Source organism: Eumetopias jubatus, unplaced genomic scaffold (assembly GCF_037043125.1).
Source record: "Eumetopias jubatus isolate StellerSeaLion01/CBP00866 unplaced genomic scaffold, mEumJub1_p1.0 scaffold_14, whole genome shotgun sequence".
NCBI classification, from domain to species: Eukaryota; Metazoa; Chordata; class Mammalia; order Carnivora; family Otariidae; genus Eumetopias; species Eumetopias jubatus.
This window is the reverse complement of record NW_028274820.1, coordinates 80,385,115-80,404,220: the sequence shown is the minus strand read 5'-3', so window position 1 is coordinate 80,404,220 and position 19,106 is coordinate 80,385,115. Positions and strand designations below refer to the sequence as shown.

The 19,106-nt window shown below is 37.1% G+C and overlaps 1 protein-coding gene across 15 annotated transcripts in view; it reads left to right on the top strand.

Moving 5' to 3' along the window:
- Positions 1-19,106, top strand: part of CADPS2 (calcium dependent secretion activator 2) — a 506,725-nt gene that overhangs the window by 260,024 nt on the left and 227,595 nt on the right. For all 15 annotated transcript variants that reach the window (XM_028104882.2, XM_028104880.2, XM_028104885.2 and 12 more), the window contains exon 7: positions 216-327. In XM_028104882.2, coding sequence (XP_027960683.1) covers positions 216-327 — 112 coding nt within the window. The remainder of the gene's footprint in view (positions 1-215; positions 328-19,106) is intronic.

Genomic DNA, 19,106 nt, shown 5'->3' with positions numbered 1-19,106 from the left:
GCTAATTTTTGGAACAGCTTTGGAATTATTATAAGCTGTAAAACTTATTGTTATTTTTCTTCTTGACTGTGCCATCTGTCAGAAACAAAAGCAAAGATAAAAATCTCATTGAGCCACAAAAGATTCTGTATGGCTTAATGGGCCTTCTAAGGAGATACATCTGTCTGGAAAAAAAATGCTGCATTTTAAAGAAAATCTTTGTGACTTTGTTGCAGATGGGGAACTCAAGGTGATTTCACCACCACCCATCCTCGGCCTGTGGTCAAAGTGAAACTCTTCACGGAAAGCACTGGGGTCCTGGCCCTTGAAGATAAAGAACTGGGAAGGGTGAGTCGTACTCAGCCCTGTGTGTTCAAGGTCACACATTTTTACTTCTTTTGATTCACAGTTAAAGTAGACCAGTATGTAGCGTGTGAACTTTCTGTTCATAAACTACGTAAAATAATTTATTTGTAATTTTCCACAGTCCCGGATTACAGCTCCAATTTATTGAACATAATTGTCAATGACTTAGAAAGTAGTGTGATGGGCTTTGGGTATGTAAAGGATGCGTATACTAAGATCATAGGGACCTGTTTTTCTTACACATGTACTGCTCAGTGGATGTGAATGGTACAGGCCAACTTGTCCTTCTTGGTGAGAAGTAATTCTCATTTAAACATTTCTGTCCATGAGTTAAAAGCAGTATCTTGTTCTTTGAGGTCATCTGTTTAGGTCCATTATGATTTGACTGATTAGAATATCTAAGGCTACTTCTCTCTTACCACTCCTGCTTTCCCTGTGAGAAGCTCTTTTTCACACATCTTTTAACACTGAATTTTTTATCCTGTACTTACCTCATACCTGGAATATATTTATCCTCTAATGCTAGTGTCTCTCCACTATACTCAGCTTCTTCTGGCAGTTAAAAGCATTAAGATTAGGGTAGATTTGTGATCTTAACACCTCTCTGTGTGAAAGATTATCTGTAGTCTCATTTATAAAGTAGATGGGCTTCAGTGAGTAGGCTATAAAGTTATCTTCTGTAGCGTGGATCTCTCTTCCCCAGACCTGAAGACTGAATTGATAGGTATTTTCCAGAGGTTAAAGCCTTCCAAAAATCTTCCTTGAAAATTTCTGGTGATGATTGACAGCTTGTGTGGTGCTAGATTTTGAAGGATACTGGGATCATTGGGTATATTGGAATTTTTTTTCTCCAAAGTTGTGATTTCTATTCATTTCAAATCCTTCTCTTCTGTCTCCTTTAGAGTTTTTCCATTTCTAGGGATTTTGTGAATCCGTACCCACACTCCAGAAATTGAGAGTCAGCAATCACATTCCCAATTTCGTCCTCTGTTTCCTTATTAAATGTATTTGTTAAGACTTACAAGCTAAGCCATACCATTCATTCATGTGCCTACATATTTGTGCACTGATTCATCCAACAAAAGTGTAGAGGTAGCATAATCTCACAGAAGAGCCCTGGAGATTACATTTGGTCTTATGGATTGATGAATCAGAATTTTTCATTTAAACTATTATTATGTTAATTTTACCCTATTTCCTTTATAACTATTTTGTACTGTCTAATAGCAGCCATTTTAAGTCTAAAGCTATAATGTATTTCTTTCGGTATTTTTAATTCATTTCTCCACTGGCCATATATATATTTAAGCAGGTTTTATTTTATTTTTTTTATTTTTTTAAATATTTATTTATTTGACAGAGAGGGAACACAAGCAGGGGGAGTGGGAGAGGGAGAAGCAGGCTTCCCGTGGAACAGGGAGCCCGATGCAGGGCTCGATCCCAGGACCCTGGGATCATGACCTGAGCAGGAGGCAGACACTTAACGACTGAGCCACCCAGGCGCCCCTAAGCAGGTTTTAAATTGGGTATGTAAGTGGTATGTTTTCCTGTCAGTTGTATGTCTGAGAAAGGCCTCATACCCCTTTGCTCCCTTCATATAAGACCACTTTTCTTTCCGTATAAGAGTTTCTGAACCCCAGCACTATTGATATTTTGAGCAGGAAAATGCTTTGTTGTTAGGAGCTTTTCTGTACACTTTAGTTAGCAGCATTCATAGCCTCTGTCAGATGGCAGTAGTTCACCCAGTCTTAAATCAAGATGATCAAAAATGTCTCCAGACATTGCTAAATGTCCCCTGGGAGCTGTGCAGCATCACCCTACTTAGAGATCCATTGAACTATACTAATGATCTGAGTAGGTTCCATGATTATAATTATGATTTATGTGTTAATGACTTCCAATTTTTTATTTTTCTTTCTTGGAGCTTTGGATTGCATATCCAGCCTGCATACTTGGTATTTCTAGTTGCATTTAACAGTTGTCTCAAACTAAATTTTTCTAAAATAGAACTTAATGATTAGCACCCCCATAAAGTCTTTCAGAGAGGCAGTTTTCAAGCCAGTGACCTTGACATATAATACTCCTGTCTATTTGCAAGTTCTGTCAGCTTTCCCTAAATTTATTCCGAATATATCCACATCTTAATATCTCCTCTGCCCTAGTTCAGGACACCATCCTTCCTCGCTGGTGATAGTTTGCTTTACTGCTGTGCCATTTATCATCTTGTCCCCTCTAATCTAGCTTTCACACTTCAGCCACTATGATCTATTTAAAATTCAAAACAAATCACATCATTCCGCCCTTAAAATCTTCGTGTCTTCTCTTTTATTTGGATTAAAATTCAGACTCCTCATCATAGTGTAGCATGCCCAAGAATGGTTCGCAGGGTGGGACCCTGGATCAGCAACATCAGCAGTATCTGGAAAATTGTTAGAAATGCACATTCTCAGAATCTGCTGGACTTGCTCTGCTGGACCAGAAACTCTGAAGGTGATGTGCTGCGGTCTGTTTAACGAGGCCTCCTGGCAATTTCCACACACACCAACATTGAAGTACCCTGCTATAAATGAACTGACCTCTTCCTCTGATTTCATCTCCTGTCACAGCCACCTTGCTTACTATCATCGTTCCTCCATACTCAGCTTTCTTTCTGTTCCTCAAACATACCTGATTCATTCCTGCTTTAAACTTTGGATCTTCAGATGGGTTATAATCTGAGCCCGTGGATGTATACACTGGTGTGCAGAAGACGCTGGTGATCCTCTCTGGGTCGTGGAGCTACTAGTAATGTTTGCTATGTATTTATCTACTTTTATACTGAGAAGCAGGAATAGTTTTTTTTTTTTTTAATTTGAAGGAAAAGGGCTTACATCATCTGAAATTTAGTCTAAACTTTTATAAATAGATATCTAGAGATCTTAGTTTTAAAGTGAAGTTTTCTAATTAAAATTTTGCATAGCAGTTGAATTCAAAGATGAGCAACACAATCTATAAAATAGATTCATACCACAAGGAGATACCACCACTGTACAGCTGGTAAAATGGCTAAGGTACAAGAAAGCTGACAATAACAAATGTTGACAAAGATGCAGAACAACAGAAACTTAATCTCTGCTGGTAGAAATGCAAAACCATACAGCCACTTTGGGAATACAATTTGCCAGGTTTTTTTTGTTTTTTTTTGTTTTTTTTTTTTTTAAGTGAAACATAGACATGCCATATCACCCAGCAGTTTCCCTCTTAGGTATTTATACAAGGGTTTATTAGTAAATATATGGGAATGTTTATAACAGCTTTATTCGTAATCACTAAAAACTGGAGGAGTGAGAGGTCCTTCAACAGAGGAATGGATAAACTGTGGTACCTCCATAATAAACTTAACTCATGCAACAACATAGATGAAACTTAAATGCAAGGGAAAGAAATCGGATCGCTCGCCCCATTTAATGCTCTCTGAGAATGGTAGTAACATTTCATGGTGAGACAGAAAAGTGAGAATCCGATTAAGACCACTCAGCAAGTGCAAGAGTCAGTGTTTGAACTTGGGTGGTTTGACCCCAAAACCTATGTTCTAAATCATTAAGTAGAACACCTGATAAGATGAAGAAATTTGGCAGTATTTTACAAATTATGGTATGAGTGTGGGCCAATTTAATTTCATGGCTTAATGCAAGAATGAGATATTATTTAAGCTAATGTCATTTTATGCATAGTTCTTTAATACATTTTATATCATTTTATGCCATGGGTTTGCTTCTTATTACAGTACTCTCTGGCTGCGCTTTTATATGTGACAGTGATTCTCAACCCTGTGTGTGCATAAGAACCCCCTTAGGGAGTGCATGATGTGAGCCCACACTTTTCTTTTGGTTGGTTTGGGGTGAGTCCAGACAGTATTTTAAGCACTTCTCAGGAGATAGTATGTGCATATAAGGTTGAGAAGCACTGGTGCAAAAAGTATCACTGGGCAACCAGGGTTGAGAACTAGTAAGTCCTAGGGGTAAGAAAAAGTCTATAGGGGTGCCTGGGTGGCTCAGTTGGTTAAGTGACTGCCTTCAGCTCAGGTCATGATCCTGGAGTCCCAGGATTGAGTCCCGCATCGGGCTCCCTGCTCAGCGGGGAGCCTGCTTCTCCCTCTGACCCTCCCCCCTCATGTACTCTCTCGCTCTCGCTCTCTCAAATAAATAAATCTCTTAAAAAAAATCTATAGCATATAGTTTTGCAAAATGATAGTTCAAATTTAAGTAGGCATTGGGCAGTTGAAGGTTAGGTTCTTTGGCAAGTGCTTGTAATGCAGATTTTGTTTGTAGATGGCAGGTGCAAATACCTATTTATGGAAATGGAGGTGGCATATGGAGATTTTTCATCTGAATTGGTGGCCAACCCTCCACCCAGTGCTACTTAGGGAATACCTGGAGGCAAAAATAGCGAATTTTTCATACAATGCGCTTGTTCCAGCAGGCAAATAGTTGACCAGTCAAGCACCCAAAAGTATATAGTTCATCAGTGATATTGTAATAGTACTGGATGGTGACAGATGGTAACTATGCTTGTGGTGAGCACAGCATGAGGTATCAACTTGTCAAATCACTATGTTTGTACACCTAAAACTAATGTAACATTATGTGTCAACTAGCTCAAATAAAAAAAAAATTAAAGATGATTTTGTCCCTAAGACTTTAAAAGCAAGGCTTACCTAGATAGCCATATAAATTTCTAAATAATTATGTCACAGGACATCTATGTGGACAGTGAGGTTTCCATTGAGTCTTTCAGAATGAATTCTTGCACTCCTTAGTAACTTTTAAACTTGCTGAAAGGTGTTCTTGAGTACAAAATGAATTTTTATTTATTTTTTTAATTCTTAAAGATTTATTTATTTGAGAGAGAGTGAGAACAGAAGCAGAGGGGGGAGCAGAGGGAGAGGAAGAGAGAATCCTCAAGCCGACTCCCCACTGACTGGATTCTGGTGCAGGGCTTGATCCCAGGACCCTGAGAACATGATGAGCTGAAATTAAGAGTTGGATGCTTAACTGACTGAGCCACCCAGGCACCCCCAAAATGAATTTTTAAAGTTTCCACCTAAGTGGCTTTTTAGTTTTAGAAGCATTGATATAAAGACATTCTAAAGGTTGTTAGAAAAAGCCTAGTGTCTGTTCATACACTTTGAGTTGATGGCCTTGGTACCACATCATCAGTATACATAGAAGGTTGCTGGTTCTTCTGCCTCTCTGAGGATGGAGACTCATGCAAATCCAAGAACCTGTTTTCCTTTACAAAGCATTGGAGCCAGATCATTGTTCTTCTAATTTGATTAAATAATATTTTAAGATAGCAAAAGACTTAACAGTTTGCTTACCTCTTAGATATACATTTTGAGAGTAGGAATATTTTTGAAAGTAAGGTTTTCATTTTGTGTATTTCTCTCACTTTTTCTGTTTGAATAGCTCTACTTCTATTTAACATTTCTTGAGATGTTGTTACCTCATAATTCACAGTGACAGTCTTCATGCTTGTTTTACAAATACAAATACTATATGGAAACAGCAGCTGGTGGTTGATTTCAGATACATTTTAAATATTAAGGTAAATTAGAACTGCTGAATTGATTACTCTATTAAAGTGAACTATTTCAAGCAGCTTGTAATAGCTTAGTGTAGCAAGTAAAAATTAGCTTATATTTGCCTTTTTCATTGAGTTGTTCTCTTTGCATTATGAAGCATCAAAGGAGATCTATCTGAAGAATGGTCAGAATATGCATGATTTTTGTTTTTGAAACTTGACAAGAGAGAAGTGATACAGTAGTGTGTTAAAAGGTCTGTCTTCTTGGGAGAGAAATACCGTGAGGAGCTCTAACTGGTCAGTCTAATTTTCTCTCTTGCCCCTCTCGTTTTTCTGGAGCATATCCTTTTCTGTTTTTCTCATTTGTACAGCATTGGGTGAGTTGAATTCTCTAAGTTCTTCATTAATGTTAAAACTTTTAGGAGCTACTTTAATTATTTTAGCCAAACTTAGTATATTTGATATCCCATATATAACTGGTTAGAACCCGTTGAGCTTAAACATTTCTCTGATTGCCTGGTTTATACACAGTCATCATAGAACTTCTGATTTCAACACACAAAGTAATAAATTAGGAGTAGACTACAGATATTTTGAGAAAGCATCCTAATTTTTCAAAATAAATACGCAGTTAACTTAGTAAAAATTACTTTAGGGTTTTTTCCTTCACTCCAAACAGTTGAAATTTATATTTGAGGATTAAAAAAAAAAAAGTTTCCAGCATTATACGAATTTGATTCATCTACATGTGAATCAAGCATTACAGAAGCTGCTAGCAAAATCATGATATGTATTTTTCTTCCCCTTGAGAGCAGAACTTAATATCTAGTTTTATTGAAATTGCCAGCATTGGATGACTGTTATCGTGACCAGTGAATTAACATTCTCTACTGCAGAGTGGAATGGAGACTCATTTGGCATGAGTGTGCCTAATTCATGTGCCTAATTCAACTCACCCTATACTGTGGACTTTAATTTTTGTAGTTTTAGCAAGCAGTGTAGCTTCTCTGAAACTGCAAATCACAGAAAAGATCTCCTTCCTCCTCTAGTCCATTCATATAGCCATTTGTCATAGGACTCTGCTGTCCTATCTCAAGAGCCATGCCAGTGACAAGAGGCAGGACCACAGACAGGTGGAGGACCAGAGATAATTCATACATGACGCACATTCTTTCTAAATACTTTTTCTCGCTGCAATTAATTATGTCTGGCTCATTAATCACATGCTGTGAAGCGTTATGAGTGATAAGAAGACTTATCATTCAGAGTCTGACTTCGAAGGAAGGGAGCCTCCAATAACATGCTTCAGTTGTTAGTGACTCTACCTCAGACCCTTGCTAAGGAGTTGGCTGGCATCTTCAGTATAGAAGTAAAGGAAAGCATTTTCTTTCTCACATTCAGGAGGGTGAACAGGTTGTAAATAGTCATCCTCCATGGTGGTTCCATGTGGGTGATTATATTAGCAGAAGTTGACATTTCAGTTTCCCCATGGTAATAGAGATCTGCCTCTCTCCCAGAAAGAACAGATAATAGACACATACACTATACTTATCTCTTATTTCTAATAGGTGTGGTGTTATTTCATTATGGTTTTAATTTGCCCTTCTCTAACGACTAATGTAATCATGTTGAACATCTTTTTGCATGCTTATCATCCGTATGTCGTCTTTGATGAATCCACCATTTTTTTTTTTTTTTGAGAGCATGCATGTATGAGCTGGGGGCAGGGCAGAGGGAGAAGCTCCACACCCAACACAGAGCCTGTTCCAGGGCTCAATCTCATGACCCTGAGGTCATGACCTGAGCTGAAATCAAGAGTTGGACGCTTAACCCACTGAGCCACCCAAATGCCCCAATGAATCCCCAATTTTTAATTGAGTTGCTTATTGTTCTTGAGTCTGGAAAGACCATAATAAATTGTTTACATCTCCTTTATCAGAGATATGTTTTGTAAATATTCTCCCAGTCTGTAGTTTGTCTTTTCATTCTGTTAACAGTGTGTTTCAAAGAGCAGGAGTTTTTAATTTTGATGAAGTCCAACTTGTGAATTTGTTTTTATCGCTCATACTTTTGGCGCTGTATCTAAGAAATCTTTGCCTAGCCCAAGGTCAGAATTCTCTGTTTTCTGTTAGAAGTTTTACAGTTTTAGGTTTTTACATTTAGATCTTTGATCCATTTCTAGTTAATTTTTTTTATATCTAGAGCTAGAGCTATGTATAGATTGAAGTCTACTTTTTTGATATATGAATATCTGGGTGTTCTAGTACTATTTATTGAAAAAACTTTCTTCACTGAATTTCCTTAGCACTTTTGTTGCAAATCAATTGTATATGTATCTTTGGGTCTATTTCTGGACTCTCTAGTCTGTTCCGTTGATCTGTTTTCCTGTATTAATGCCAGTGGTGCACTGCTCTGATTAGCTTTATCGTAAGTCTGTGATATCAAGGACTGGTAATTCTCCAGCTTTGTTTTTGTTTTTTATTCTTCAGTTCCTTTAAGTTCTTTGCTTTCTCCTATGAATTTTAAAATCGGTTTGTAGCTTTCTATAAAAAATACTCAGTGTTATTTTGACTGATTGCATTGAATCTGTAGATCAGTTTAGGAGTTGATCAACAGTATTGGGTCTTTTGACCCATGAATATAGTATATCCTTCCCTTTTTTTTTAAGTCTTGCTTCATTCCTCATAGCAAGGTTTGGCTTTTTTTTTTTTTTTTTTTTTTTTACCTGATCTGTCATTGAGTATTTCATATTTTTGATGCTATTCTACATTGTATCATTTTGTTTTAATTTTTTAAATTAGATATTGCCAGTATGTTGAAATACAAATGACTTTTCTGTATTGATCTTCTATCCTGCAGTGTTGCTAAACTCACTAGTTGTAGTAGCACTTTGTAGATTGTTTTTCCATAGACAGTATTGTTGTCTAAAAATACACTTTGTTTTTCCTTTCTAATCTAGGTGGTTTTAATTTCTTTTTGTTGCCTTATTACACCTACTAGAACTTTCAATACAGTGTTGAACAGAAGTAGTGAAAATGGACATCCTTATCTTGTTCTCAATCTCTTGGGGAAAGCATCCAGTCTTCCACATTAAGTATAATACGAGCTGTGTAGGGTTCTTTGGTGGATCCCCTTCATCAAGCTGATAAAGTTCCTCCTGCTAATTTTTATTTGGGCTGTGATATTTATTATTTCTTTTATGTATCTTGGGTTTAATTTATAATACTTTTTCTATTTCTTGAAAGTGGAAGACATTGATTTGAGAAAACGGTTTTTTCTAAACTAGGTATTTGGTGCTATAAATGCTCATTTGCTAATTATTGTGCTAGCGGCATCCCACAAATTTTTATCTTTTTCATTTTCATCCTTTTGAAAATACTACATTTTATTTTGATTTTTTTTTCCTTTGGCCATAGGTTATTGAGCATGCGTTATTTAGTTTCCACATATTTTAGAGTTTTTCAGAGTTCTGTTATTAATTTCTAATTGAAGTCTGTTATGATTAGAGAATACACTTAGAGAACTTTGATCCTTTTAAAATTTACTGAGGCTTAGTTTATCACCCACAATATGGTCCATCTGGTGAATGTTCTGCATGTATTTATAAAGACGATGTATTCCTCCACTGTTTAATAGGGTGTTTCAAAAAAGTGTAATAGTTCAAATTATTATTCAGATCTGCCATATCTTTATTGGTTTTCTATCTACCTTTTTTTAATCAATTTTTGAGAAATTGGTATTCGTCTCTGAATATAATTTTGGATTTGTTCTGTCATTTTTTTGCTTCTTGTATCTTGAAGATCTGTTGCTAGGTGCATAAATACTAATGATCTCCATGTCCTTTTTATTAATTAACTGCTTTGTCATTATGAAATGACCTTCCTTATCCCCTGTAATACACTTTGCTTTAAAATCTACTTTATCTCAGCCATTCCAGGTTTTTTAAACCAGTGTTAGCATGTTATCCTTTCCATCCTTTAATCTATTTCTTTACTTTTAACATATGTTTATTTAAGCAACGTATAACTGGGTCTCTCTTTTTTATTCAGATTTATCTGGCAATCTTTTAATCATTATTATGATTTATTGATATGGTTAAGTTTAAATCTATCATTTAGCTATTTGTTCCGTCTCTCCTGTCCTGTATTCCCTTTTTTCTCTTCTTTAGACTAATTGAATGTTTTTATGGTTCCATTTTTTTTCTTTGTTAACTTATTATCAATAACTTATCCTAGGCGTTGCTTTAACTCATCACAGCGTAACTTCAGGTGATATTCGAAGACTGTGTGTCATGTAAAAAACTTACCACACTAGTGTATTTCCATTTTCTTTTAAAGGGAGGCCTAGGACGTAGTATCATTTCACCAACATCTAATAGGTTCTGACCTGCAGTGCATGTCCAGTTGTTGGGGAGATGAATGAACAAATGAATCTCTTGAACTTTGCCTGATTCAGTTTCATTCCTCCTATGGAAAATTGTGGTAGACAGTAGCATAACTCCCTTTGTTTGAATGCCCGAGCTTCCTTACCAAGTGATAAACTGAAACAATTGCAGAATAAGGTATGGTTTAGATCCTACAGGAAGAGTGAGGTTCTAGCCCATGTCTTTTAATACATGGGGGAAGCAGGTTAGAACATCCTCAGGTCCATTACGAACCTCCTCTTACAGTTGCTGCATTAAGAAAGGAAGTTCCTATGCATCTTGGAGCTGTTTGGGGCCACTTAAGAATATTCACCTTCATGGTGTTTAGCACGGGTACAGAAAAGCTAGGTAATTCTATTCCCTACTAGTTATTATTTGTAGTGTTTGAGTCAAAAACAATTTCTTTAGATAAAAGTACAAGATTCAGATTAATTTTTGAGCACCAGAAACTGAGAAGTTTAAAACTTGTTTCCAGAAGACCTTGACTTGGCTCTTGGCTCTGTAGGACGAGTGGACAAGTCACTTAACTTCTCGTTCTGTGCCCTGACCTTTATTCCCCACCACCCTCTATCTTACTGTATATTGAATGTCTATCAGATATATTTAAGGATGAAGCTGGAGTTACCCAAGTTTAGACATAGTCTGTAACTTCCTCCTTCCCATCCTACTGTTGTATGTTCTGGATTCACAGAAAGAAAATTGACTTGGCTCTAAAAATTCTTACAGTACTTAAATCAATAGATAAATACTACATGCATATGTATTCTGACAGTATTTAATAACCCAAGCAAGAACAAAGCTACGTTAGTTATTATAATGTTTGTGAAATAATTAAGGGAATAATTTGTTGGATTGAGGAGGAGGGATGTAACATTGAGAGTGTCTTTTGTTATCCTGGAGTAATTTTCCTTAGTTATTCGTTTAACTTCAGTGTCAAGTTATTTACATAACGAGAGTGATGCCTATCTTTTAAGGGTGATGTGAGAATTAATTTAAATTTCACAAAGCACTTTGGAGGCATTCAGTTGAAAGGTTCTTTATAAATGCCAGGCATTATAAGAAATGTGATAAAGCTACTCATGCAGTATCCTCTCATAGAAACTGTATTGGTAAGGAAATATAAAGGTTACTGCTATTCATAATTTATGGTTGAGGGGAATAGATCAAGAATAATAATGATGGTTTTCTGTCTAGACAAGTCTTAAAAAACACAGATGTAGCTGTTCCAATAAATTGCTCCATCCAAGGAGAAGTATGAAATTGGCACCTTACAAGCAATAAAAGTGATGTATTAAGATGAATAAAGGCCTATATCTTTAATTGAGCCATAAAAAACATAGTGACAGCCTTGACTATGTCTTTCAAAATCTTCAACAAAGACTTCGTAATAGAAGAAATAATCCTTGATCATTTGGATATATGAAACTTTAAATTTGTTAGAAATTTATGCATGATGGTCTTCATTCCAGTAACCAAAATAATCATCCTCGTGATTAATCATTTAAAAAGTTTATAGGATAAAGAAAGTCAAAACTTTAACAAAACAAAAAAATTAAGATTTCATAAAAGCAGAATGCTTCAGGAATGTGAGAGAAATAATCACACACAAAAACCTCTTGTTAAAGTAACCAGACAAAGCTACTGATAGAAGTCTAAATGTAAAAATATCTTTGAATCACACACTTGGCAGAAGAAATTTAAAAGGTAAGTTTAGGGTTTTTTTTTTTTAATCAAACCTCTGCATTTAGTGTTCTTTTGTGATCAAATCTCAGCCTTTATTGTCTCTATTAGTTTCCTGTTGTGACTTTGACAAATTACCAAAAACAATACAAATTTATTGTCTTACATTTGTGGAGGTCAGAAGTCCAAAATGAATCTCAGTAAGCTAAAATCAAGATGTTGGCAGAGTGGAGTTCCTTTCCAGAGGATCTAAGGGAGAATGCAATTTATTTTTACCTTTTAAGCTTCTAGAGACTGCTTATATTCCTTGGCTCATGGCCCCCTTCCATGTCCAAAGCCATCACTGTCCAGTTGAGCGTTTCTCGCATCTCATGGCTCTGACACCCGCTCTTTTACCTTCTGCTTCCCTAAGAACTCTGGTAGTTGTATTGGGCCCACCTAGATAACCTAGGGTTATCTTCCTATTTTAAGGTTGGCTAAATAGGGATCTGAATTCCACCTGCTACCTCAATTCTCTTTTGCCATATAAGGTAACCTATTCATAGTTTCTGGAGATGAGGATGTGTAGAGACATCTTTGGGAAACTTTATCACAGGAATGGAAAGATGAGAGTTTCATAAATGTTTACAGACTGGCAAGTAAATGGCATGCAAAAGCTGGCCTACAGAATTACTACTGTCATTTTCTGTTACCAAATTTGGCAAGCCCTTTTCTCTTTTCACCTCAGTTAAAGTGTCAATTTTAGGCTTGCATTTTTATTCCTAATTTCTCTGAGCATTTATCTATCCTGTCAGCCAACCAACAAATACTTGGTAAGTGCCTACTCTAGGATATGAAGGGGAATCATGGTGAAGGAGGGCTTAATTGAAGATACTGGGTTACATTAACCTAGAAGCCACAGATGAGATACTCTACTACACAATGGCTTCTGCCTTCAGGGAGCATAGTCTACTAAATGCACTCTAAGAGCCCCTTCATATAATGGTTCATTATGAAGTAGAGATTTCAGAAAAGATTTAGGAATAATTTATCCACCTTGGTTTTTCTTTTCCATACGCTCTCCTCAACCCCCATCCTGCAAATAACAAGGTTTTTAATCTCTATCTTTTAACGAGTTAATGTCAGGAAAAAGTACTGAATCAAGATAATACTTTTTTCTTTTACGCTTTTATTTGAAAAGGGCCTTATTAAAAAAAGTATGATATAGAAGGAAGGAGTTGAATGGTTCTCTGTCAGGCCAAGTACACATTTGGTAAGGGGTTGGGAGTTTGATCAGTTCCATATTGTAAATTCCAGGATTCTTTCCAACTTTGAAAATAAAGGGAGCTGGATTTAGCCTACAGACAATGAGGTTGACGGAAGACTTAATGCTAATCTTTCAGTACACAAAAGAGCATTGTGTTGGTGAGAGTGAGCAGGTGTTCTGTGTTTCAGCTAAGTAGGACAGGAAGCGGTGATATTAAATCGAAGGGGAAATAATTTCGACAAAGCAACCTCGAGTGTATTAAAACACTGGAAAATGTTACTAAGGATGTAGATTTCTCTCAGAAAAATCTTTTGATTTATATCTTCTCCACACACTGAAAATACAGAGGCTCTGATATTGGAGAAAATATATCCTAGTTATTAACATGTGCTAAATACAAATTTATTGAAATGAAGTAAATTCAGTTAGTCTTTCTCTCAAGGTTATAGCTCTCAGGAAGGTACTTGGTACTTGAAAAGTTCACATTGTGAACCTTAGCTAAAGTATAAATTCTTAGTCATTATGAATCTTAGCTAAAGTGTAAAATCTCCATCATTTGAAGGAGAAAGATAGAAAAATGTCAGCTGAACCCAGAAAGTCAAGGTCTCGCATAGAGATAGCTCTGCTTATCTGAGATGTTCCCTTACACGTACGTGTCCTTATAGAACTCTATCTCAAGGACATCTGATTGTCAGCAGAAAGGATTTTTAATCACAAATTAAAACATGATTCAAGCTAATAGCATTTTTGCTCTCTTCTTACTCCTTTTCAAAGATGTATTTTTTTTTTCAACGATGTATTTTTAAGGCCAGTTTATCTCTCGGTTGTTAGGACACCTTACCACACCTCTGCTCTGGGATGTATACAGCTAGGTAGAGGGGGATTATTCTTTACTCAGGGGTATAAAAATGTGATTGTTATTTCCTGCCTTAAAAGCATCTTTTAATGGCATGTTATGGGATAGCCTATAAACTGCTTGGCAAAACACGCTCCTCTACAGCTTACTCCCAGTCTTCCTTTCTGCTCTCAACTGTCAGCACAACTTCCCACTTCCTTGCCCTCTGCACCCTCCCTGGCTTATTGCCCCTACCTTTGCAAACAGGGCTCTTCTAGCCGAAGTGATCTTGCCCAACCTGCCCTATCTTGATCACCTAAGAGTTAAATGAAGTGCTTTCTTCTTCCTCCGATAGATTTGTGTTCTTGAAACTATCACAGTCTGGTCTCACATAACTTGCTGAGATCTTGAGTGATTTTTCTGTTAAACCAGGCAATACCCTTTTCCATTTTTACTGTGCTTACCCTCTCATTTGCCATTTGGCACTGTTCGCCATTTCCTACTCCCTGAAACACTGTCCACCTTGAATATTGTGCATCACATTCTGGTTTTTCTGCCTCCTTGGCCTCTAGTCTCAATTATAGAGTTCTCTTCCTAATCCTCAAAAGTTTGTGTTTCACCCTTTTTAAAAAAGTATTATCGGCTGTATTCCCTATGCTGTACTTTTTATCTCTGTCACTTATTTTATAGCTGGAAGTTTGTACCTCGTGATCCCTGTCAGTGATTTTGCCCATATCCCTATCCACCACCCCTTGGCAACCACCAGTTCTCCGTATTGTAGAGTCTGGGTTTTTCCTGTTCTTTGTTTTGTTTGTTTTTTAGATTCCACATGTAAGTGAAGTCATAGGGCATTTATCTTCCTCTGACCTATTTCACTCAACATGATTGCTTTTAGGTCCACCCATGTTGTTTGAAAGGGCAAGAGCTCATTTTTTATGTCTGAGTAATATTCCATTGTGTATATATACCACATCTTCTTCATCTGTTGATGGACACTGGGGTTGCTTTCATATCTTGGCTATTGTAAATAATGCAGCAAGAAATAGAGGGGTATGTACATCTTCTTGAATTAGTGTTTTTGTTTTCTTTGGATATATACCCAGTCATGGAATTACTAGATCATATGATAAGTCTATTTTTCATTTTTTGAGGAACTGCCAGTCCTCTTTTCCACAGTGGTTGCACCTACTTACATTCACAGTGCAAGAAGCTTCCCTTTTCTCCGCATCCTTACCGACATGTATTTTGTATGTTTTTGAGCCTAGTCCTTCTGACAGGTATGAGGTGATATCTCATTGTGATTTGCATTTGCCTGATGAAGAGTGATGTGAGCATCTTTTCATGTGACTGTTGATGAGATAGAGAATTGACATGGCAGAAGATCTAATGAGCGAGCATTTGTATTGGTTGAAGTCCTGGGCGGGGGCGGGGAGAGCAATCAATGGAAGCTGCCTGGGGAGAGGTTCAGGGAACAAAGAAAGAGCTGACCAATTAAGCTTGGGGAAGGGCTTGAGAACCAAAGAATATTAGCATATATCTTCAGTATCTTCAGTTAAGCCCTTCTTCACCATGATTCCCCTTCATATCCTAGAGTAGGCACTTAGCAAGTATTTGTTGGTTGGCTGACAGGATGTGTGTCTTTTTCTAGAGGGCCACTCTTAGGGTGGCTCAGTTCCAACAGCCTCGTGTCTTTGTCTCAGTTTCTTCCCCCTGTCTTGCCTTGTAATTCTTATGGGTTCTTTGAGACTCCCAAGTGGAAGTAATTTCCCTATGCATTCTGTCCTGATTTCTTCCAGAATTGCTGGTTGCACCCATCTTTGAGCTAGAATTTTATCAAGTACGTATCTCTATTTTAATTTAAGACTAAAATGCCATTATTGTGGTCACATACTCTCTTTTTCTTCCTCTACGCTAACAGTTATTTATAGAAATGGGCAATGAATTGCTTACCTAGCCCCAGGGCCTATCTAGCTCCCTTTAGTTGTAATTTTTTCCCTTTAGTTTTTACATTTTTCAGATCTTTGTTGAAATTGTTTAGAAATTTAGAAGGCCTTAAACGTATAGGTCACAAAGTTAAAATCATGCGAAATGTGCACAAAAGTACATAGCTTGGCTTTAATATATTTTAATAGGAGGAAAACAGTGTAGAGGTGTCAGCTTGTACAAATATATGTTAAGATCCCATGAACCTCATATTATTCTAAACATTATGTATATATGTATATTTACACTTCATTCTTAAGGGTTTCTTTCTGTATATTAAATTTGACAGAATTTTAAACAAAGCCTAAAAAAATTTGTGTTTTTCATTACACCTCTGCAAAGATAGCAAGTAATGTTGACATTTTATTATGAAGACGATAGGTTGGTTTTATATTTAAGGTAAGGAATCATAAAATGTGTCAAGCTAAGTGACAAGACATTTAAAGTGTTGGTGACAAAAATAAGCTAGAAGAAGCAGAAATGTGTATAGAAGTGTTCAGAGAAGTGAATAGCAAAGAATAGGCAACTTTGCTAAATAATAGAAGAAGCTAACTATTTTGTATAGAGCTATAATTTAACTTAGATGTAAACCTGGAATATAGCAGAATCCTTAGTAAATTTTTATATCTGTTAAATATTTTAATTACTATGCCAAGTCCTATTCAAGTAGAACAGCTTATCTTAAAATCTGTAAGCACTTTCCTGTGAAAGAGCCTGGATGCCAAACTCTGTTAATGTACTACTTAGGGTCCTACTAAATGCTGCAACAAACATTTCACGAGTTCAAAACAGTAACACCTGCGGAACAGTTTGTGATGGGCATTCCTGATAGGTGGGGTACGTTTCCTCCATGCGGTGATTCAGGGCTGTAGTTTCTTCCATTTTATGTTATGGCTCTCATTTCCTAGAGCATTGGAGTTCTCTGCATGTGGCTAGCAGATGAGTAAAAAGGGATGAAGAAGGCATACATGTATCTTCATCATTTTTCCCCAAAGTGACGCTTACCACTTCTCTGCATATTCCATTAGCTAGAACTTTCATATGTCCCTACTTAGATGCAAGAGGAGCTAGAAAATATAATCTCTGGCTGACTAGCTGCTTCTAGCAAGTTCTATGCTAGGGAAAGCACTAATCCTAGTACACAGATGACCGGCATTAGTTGGCCCCCTGTAGCCAAAGATGAGAATAGTTGTGTTCCCCTTCCTTCTACGCGGAGAACACATTCACTTCAACTCCAGGGAATCAACCCAAAGTCTCAGCCAGGCCAGAATCCAGCGTCTCCATCAGGCCCAGCTGGGGCTCTGGTGACCTGTGAGCTGGAGTTCATGTTACCCACCTACTGTCCACCTCCCCTCCCCACCCTGCTCTAGCACCAGTCCAGTCTACAGCAGTGGAACAGGTGCAGGAGAGCTGCCGGCCAAGTAGCCCATTCGGGGAAAAGAAAAAAAAAAGTTGCAGTGGAAAATCCATAGCAATATTTGTCCAGGGACGGCACTGAATTCCTGTCCTGGCAGTGTTGAGGATCTCTTGATTAGACCCTTGTTCTGCATCTGAAAAAGAACTCCTTTGTCCTTTATTGCTCCTGGCCCTTTGGGGCCTACACATGGGGAGTCGCTGCCTGTCTGTTATCATCTGTGGCAACATCACGTAGAGGGCCATGACCACTTCATGTGTGTGCAATTTGGGGACCTGGAAACTGCCTTACAGTCATTGTTAAGACTAAGTCCAGGGTTTATCCATCAGTACAGTTATTTTACAAACAGTGTATTTCATATGTATGGACCTCCGTTTGTTACACGTGTCAGTGTTTGTCCCAAGAAACAGACAGTTTTGGGTCTTTCAAGTCCCGAGAAACAGACAATTCTAGGTCTTTCAAAAGGAAGAAATGTAACACAGGGTATTAGCTTCACATGTGATAGAACAGAGCCACCAAAGAAATGACAGTGAGTAAACTCAGAGACTGACAAAATCAGAAAACTTTGGTACATCTTAGGGATAGAAGTGCAGTAAGGGGAAGTAAGATCATCAGATAATATCTGAGCTCTTAGCTCTGATAAGAAGAAACTATGGACTCCCTGAGGGATCTGAGCCATCCGTATTCTTTCACCTTTGAGTGTCCCCACGTAATGGGCCCTCACATGTTTAATTGAACAGAGTTAAGCAGTAAATCCTTCCACTGACTTAAAAGTACACATTAGGAAACTGAAATGTGGCAGAAATGGTATTCAGTAGTAAGAGGATCCTTAATTTGTGGATCGGATGCAATTAGTTGTTTGGGGACCTTATTTAGTAACTGTCATCAGCATTTAGAGAATGAGAAAATGGCCAAAATATTCATTTAAGTATTCTCATCCTGTATTTAAATATTCGTTTAAATATTCTCATCCTCTCATCCTTTTGGAGTTTGGTACAATACCAATTTTTGTGCAAACAAGGAAGAATTAAAAAGGAATAGAGTCTTTAGGTGGCTCATGCCAAAATAAATTTGGGGGATAAAAGGATGTAGTAGGCAGAACAAGAAAAAGCTTTCCAGAATCGCTAGGGGAATGGCAGCTATATAGCTTCAGAGAGCGAGATGCAGCTCTTAGTCTTTGTTTCTTTTTTGGAATCTTCCCCTAAGTTGATAATAACGTTGTTTTGTCTACTGGTTTGAGCCAAAAATTATCACTTTTTTTTTTTAACTCTCATTTAAGAAAGAATCTGTAAAATATTCCACTGGATATTTTAGCCGTCAGAAAGGACTAATTCTATGATACCATTTTTTTAAAATATCACAAATGCCATTTTATGTATTGCTGGATGTGCCTTTATATGCTCAAGTGTATAGATAAGCTGGATTCACGTCAGCTGTGGCTTTTAGGATAGGCTTGAGAAAAGTCTCAAAATAGTAGTTGCATTTAACAACGTGGAAGTTGAGAATAGTTTAAGTAGCTTTTATGACTGTTGTCTTTCCTAGAGAGAAAAAGAGCTTTGCTTGAAAATTTCTCTGTGAATAGTTCCACTTATCCATGGAAATGAAGACTTTTGTGTTT